Genomic DNA, 6,000 nt, shown 5'->3' on the forward strand with positions numbered 1-6,000 from the left:
TACCTTTCACTCACTGTCCAATGTACCCCTTTCATTTATCACAAAACTGCTTTACTTGCTAAGATATTTATTTATTTATTTATTTATGTATGTATTTATTTATTTATTTTGGAAACACGAAAAAGGATGATAGATGATCATAGCAAATGAAATTCAGGTCACCTCATACTTCATCTGAATGTTGCCATGAGCTTTGTTGCTTGGGATGTTTAATTTCAGGGCCGAGAGGGGGGCTTCAAATGTCACTAACCTATTTGGCATATACCTCTAATGATCTCTCATTCTCCCTATTTTCTGTTATAGACAGCTGTGTGAAAACTATAGGCGTACATGACCGTGTTTTTGATGTAAACGACAAAGTAGACAATACATTAGAACCACGAGGTTAGTATGGCTTCCTGCTTTTTTTGATTCTCTTCAGTATGACCTCCATACATCTGCACATGTGTCTCTTGTTCTGTGCCTCTTTCCTTTTATGCTGTTGGTCTGTAAGCTGATCTGTCCTTCCACCTCCCTGCCTGATGCTTCTCTTAAACTGTTTCCTCGCCAGATTACCACAGTGGTGTCACATTGCTGTTGCTGCTTATATGTTATAAAGTGCTGTTTATGTAATTATACTGTGGGCTTAAACTGCATGCTGATGTGTCAGCTTACAGTGCATATGATTTCCTCATAGATGTGCATGTTTCACACTGTCACACTGTCACACAAACCTTTTCACTAAATTAACACAGAATGTCACATCCAACTGCAAGTTGTGCTCCAGATTCTAGTCTTGATTTTCAGGAGTTCTTCTGCCCCAAAACATCAGAATCAGTAAATTGAGTCTTTAAATTAACATGACCAGTGTAAATACACAAAATCATTAAATGATATATGTACATACACACACATATAGACACACAGTGACAGTACATTTGGCAAATTTTAATTTTCTGTTTTACTCCTCACTGAGTTGCTGCTTGGCTCTGTAGAGCAGCATTGATTATTTTCTGTGCTCAGAACGCACAGCATTTTTTATGTCTTCATACATGTCTAACCCAGTCACTGAAGTGAAACACTCCACATCACCCACATGCTGGCATTTCATTCCCAGCACCAGCTCACCCCACTGTCTGAAACAACACAAAGACCTCCTCACTGGGAATATATATATAACAAACTGCCACATTTAGGACATCAGTCATTTAAATCAGATATTTTGAGTATTATTAAAATTATCTTTTAAAAAAAATGTAGATTTTTTAAATGTAAAATTAAAAAAATCTACATTTTTAAAATCTAAAAAATTACACTACATTCTGAAATCAGAGGAATTTTACATTATCAGTATTTAGAGCTGTTCTCTGCTTACTTTTACGATCAGAGAAAATCAACTGCCATCTAAACTGTACACACACACACATACACAAGGCCATACATATGAAGGCTAGATCCTAAGACATTTGTGATGCCCACCCACCTCTCCTCCTGCCTGATCTTCTATCTGGCTTTGTCCGCTTTACTATCCTGCCTGAATCTTTGATGGCTGCCTCTCACCTTGCATGCTACTTTTGGCTCATTCCCCTATTATACTCTCCAAAGGAGGAAAATTAAAACATTCATCCGTCATCTGCTGTTGCCTTGTCCCCGGACCTGCACATACACGTATGCACACACACACATACATACATTTGTATAGTTATGTAACTGTCCAGTCCTCTGTTCTGTCTGTCTGTCCTTTGCTGTGCATGGTTCGGCTTGTTTCCCATGGTGCAGCAGGCACATGGCTGCTCACACATACAGATGCCACTGCCAGGCAGACACAGGAGGCACCTCACCTGTGAGATGAATTCAAAATGTTTCTGAGGATGAGAGGACAAACATTATATAGCAACTGAAGTTCATATGGCAACTCAGACTTCACAATTACAGCTTTACACTGCAAGAAACTTTACAAACAGGAGCCCAAGCGTCTCAGTTATGCACTGACGTCTCTACTGTTTTTAGTAAACGAGAAATACTGTCAAGTTGCGGCTTTGTAGATCACAAGACAAACGTGTGATTAAATTAATTGCATAATGTTATTTTTTGTCTGCAGAAAAACCAGTCTGTACCATAAACAGCAATTCACCTTGTTTCTTTTTCTGTCCTTTAGACGATACCAGTCATGAACCAGCTGAGCCTTCCCGAAGTGAAACAAATGCTGCGCTACACCTGCAGAAAACAAGTCCGCTCCTGGCTTTGTTGCTGGCCTGCCTAGCAGCACTCTTCACTTTATAGCGCCTCCCTCTGTCCTGGAGGGCATTTACACCTAGCGTGGCCTGAATCTGCCCAAGGCTGCAGGGAAGGGGCGGGCTTTGGGTGCAGCGTGTTTGCTTGATTGGGCATCAGAGCAGGCTTCTCAAGGAACCCTCTATTTTTTTCAGAAAAAATATTTAAGTGGTCTTTCTCCGTCTGTGAGTGAAAAAAGTTGATGTTGGAAGGGGGAGAGACAGTTGCCCCTCTTAAACCTTCAACTAAGATGCCAAATCTTGTTTTTTGACACTTAGTGATTCTTATTTTCCCGTGACTTGACATCCCTTTACATCACGTTTATGTCATTACAGCACTGATGTTTACCCAGACACACACACACACTCACATATACACAAATACTGCTTACAGAGTCAAATGCAAAAATGCCTCTACACTAACTGTCAATAGAAGTAGGGCTTTTACAAAGTTGAATACAGTAGTAGCGTTAAACAATAGGAAAGTGAAGATTCTAGGTCTTAGAACTGACTGTACATACACAAAGAGTTATCCCGAGACCTCTCAAGAAAAAGCCTTTCAAAAAATATTTTGATCAAGTTCTGCTGTGTCATAAGAACCAGATTTATTTGCACCACCATTTTACTGGGAGGTACGGTACAAAGCTGAAAGATGAAGATGTAGGGGAAAAAAATAGTAATGGTTTTAAACAGAGGTCAGACTGGAGACCACAGCACTGAGAAATACATACATGGCATGCACCTTAGCCTACTGATCTTCAGACTGTCCTGGCTTTAAGATAGTGCCCAATCTTCTCTTGAATCTAAAGTGTGTCTACAGGCGGATAAGTTACATTAAGTGAGTGGGGAAGCAATTTTTTTTGTGTCCTCTTTTGTGTAGTGTGCTCAGTGAAACACCTCTCAAAGTGTTTGATTCAATCTGTCTCACAAGCCAGCTAAATTGAAACATTCTCATCAGATACTTTGTGGAGTGTTATTAAGATCAAGGATCAATATCTTTTGAAAGCTGATCACACAATTTCACAGCAACAGTCACAGTCATTTTATGCTATGTTTACTGAGCTGGGCAGCAATTGTTGTCCGTTCCATTTGAGTAGAAGTCAATATTAACACTCTCATAAACATTTGGATCTACAGCTTTTTTTCCCTTCACTATTGATTGTTAAAGTGATTGTTTAAAAATGATTCAAAGCTAAATTGGACACTTTATTTTTTTCTTAACCATTAAGTTATTTTACTTTGCCAATGGTGTCTCCAAACATTGTAACTTACATTGCAGACACTGTAGAATTAAAATAAAAAAAAATAAAAACAGACAGGGGCCATGGGAAGAAATGTCGCCTCACAGTACCATACTTTTTTCTCACATCTTTGTCCCTTAAACATAACTACAGCTTTGAGTCATGCTCATCAAATAGCAGTTAGCTGGTTCTCACATTCAGTTTATTGCAGCAGTTAGTGCAGCATTTACAGGACTGATGCATAGCTCCAATTAGTTGAAAACACACTGCGTGAAGAGAGAAACTATCCATTTAATTCAAGCCAATGCACAGCTCTGTTTAGTCTAGCCAGGTTTATGTTAGCACTTATATTCAAAGGAATTCACTGTTATAATGATATTCAGCTTCCTTCAGCTCCCGCAGATGCACATAGTGAGTTAGCATAATGAAAGCTATTATGTCTTTTTTCCAAAGGAAGGGGTTTGTTTCTTTGCTTTCAAAGAAGTACGGACAGATAGGGAAATTAACTCTGCTGAAACTGACTTCCTTTCAGAGCCTGGTTTTGTCTGAGAAATAGGGCACCAATTGGTTTGGAAAGACAGATATTAAGAGAGAAATAGAGCAAGAAAAAGAGGCAAGCGCAACACCATGTCCACCCTCAGCTCCTAGTGTTACCGGTTTAAGTGACTCTTTAATGAGGTTCAAAATGACAGGCATGTGGACCCCATGTTGTGGCAAGGGGAGTTATTTCTGGTATTAAAAATAGATGGTGGAAGGCTTGGGGGGTCTCGGGAGGGGGGTGTAGATTTCCACCGTGGGGGGTTTTAAAGCACCAATGACCTTGCAGTTTGAGAGAATTGGTGAGTGAAGGAGACGGAAAGAATTAAACAGAGAGACACACACACACAGAAAGACATGAGAGGTAGCCGAAGGTAGTGTGACTAGAGTGCCTAACAAAACAAAACAAGACAAAACAACAAAAAAAATCCATGCAGCACTACTGGAAAAAACACCTGATTCAATGACAAACATATTGTTCAGTACCATTCAGTCTTAAAAGGCATGCACTGTTTTGTTTTTGCTTTGTTTTCAGTTTTGTGGTTGCCTTTTTTTTCTGTTTTTCCCCAGACGGACTGCCTTTGCCTTTTGCCATTTGTTTTTTTGTGCTACGGTAACAATGCTATTACAGTGGAATAGCAGCTCAGCTATGGGGGGTAATAGGAGACAAGGCCATTTAATGAGGTACTAATTTTCAGGATAACACCACAGGGAATGAGCACCACATAAGATTCAAAATGGACACTTGTCAGCAGATTAACACTAGACTTTTATCAGAAACCAGCTTCAATTGTACTCTCTTATAGTTACCAATACTACTATTTGTCATTATTGCTATTATTACCATGGTTTATTCTGTACACATCTTAACTTGGGAAATGAGGATCAACTTATAAACTGGATACTGTGTATCCTGAGGTAGTCAAACATAAAACATGTAGTGTTAGGTTAGTATCTGTTTTGTACCTTTCTGGAGGACAAAAGAAAAAAATGAGATACATCATTGTTAAAACTGTATAATTATTATTATTGTTATGATGATGATGATGATGATGATTATGACTATTATTATTAGGAAAACTTCTTGATGTAAATAGTGTTTGATATTAAAGTATTAATTTGGTTCTTATGTCTTTTCTAAAAAATGAATACGGTATTATCTCTGGGTTTTGCGGAGTGTGTACTGTCCTCGAACAATGCATTGTGTGCTTTGATCCTCAATGCCTAAATGAAACTTTGAGCTAATACGAAGGGGAAACCTGTGGGAACTGTACACGTACTGGTGTACAGAAGGCTGGACATTAGCCAACAAGTGGCTCACCTGTTACATGTTTCAAACCAGTCATCAACCCTCACCATCTCTTCACATAAGGATCCTGCCTTGGAAAGAAACACTTGGGACTTAATGGACGGCTTATTTGTACTTTTTTGCCTTCAATGTTTGAAAGCATGTTGGTCAGCTAAAAAGTCTGCCATGAGTAGACTGTTGGTGTTTTAATGGAGGGATCTCGTCAGTTTCATTATGTGGCATGCGCATGAACTTGATGACATGTAAGAAAAAAAATCAAAAAAAAAAAAAAAAAAAATCAGAAAAGTTTTAAAAAGAATATTTTCTTTTGCTTTTATTTTCTTTTTCTTTGAGACGTATTAGATTTTCTGATCACTTTCATGTTGTGTGTTTTTGCATCCCCATGTGAGTGATGTCATTGAGCTGTGTAGTTACAGATGACAAATGTACATAACACAAACCATTGTTGTGACGTTACAGTGGGGGTGGGTCATTTTGTAGTTCAAAAACAACTTTTAGTTTTCGTTTCTGAAGAATGACTCTTTCTGTACCCATCTACTGAATTCATCCCATGTAGATGCAGTCTGTCTTCTGACTATTCATCCTCTCTCTCTGCCCTCCCAAGAGGAGGCCTTTGGGAGTGTATACATCAGTGTGTTGACGTTTTTCCAGTGTGAAAAAA

At 38.7% G+C, this 6,000-nt stretch overlaps 1 protein-coding gene across 2 annotated transcripts in view; it reads left to right on the plus strand.

Annotated features, from left to right (window-relative positions):
* The window catches only part of efna5b (ephrin-A5b), a 91,501-nt gene extending 85,844 nt beyond the window's left edge, over window positions 1-5,657 (plus strand). The window contains exons 4-5 of one of the 2 annotated variants that reach the window (XM_041043005.1): window positions 304-384; window positions 2,138-5,657. In XM_041043005.1, coding sequence (XP_040898939.1) covers window positions 304-384; window positions 2,138-2,262 — 206 coding nt within the window. In that variant the 3' untranslated portion in view covers window positions 2,263-5,657. The remainder of the gene's footprint in view (window positions 1-303; window positions 385-2,137) is intronic. The other variant, XM_041043007.1, reaches the window with a different exon arrangement.
* Window positions 5,658-6,000: the final 343 nt, after the last annotated feature.

Source organism: Toxotes jaculatrix, chromosome 7, assembly GCF_017976425.1.
Source record: "Toxotes jaculatrix isolate fToxJac2 chromosome 7, fToxJac2.pri, whole genome shotgun sequence".
In the NCBI taxonomy this organism is placed as follows: domain Eukaryota; kingdom Metazoa; phylum Chordata; class Actinopteri; family Toxotidae; genus Toxotes; species Toxotes jaculatrix.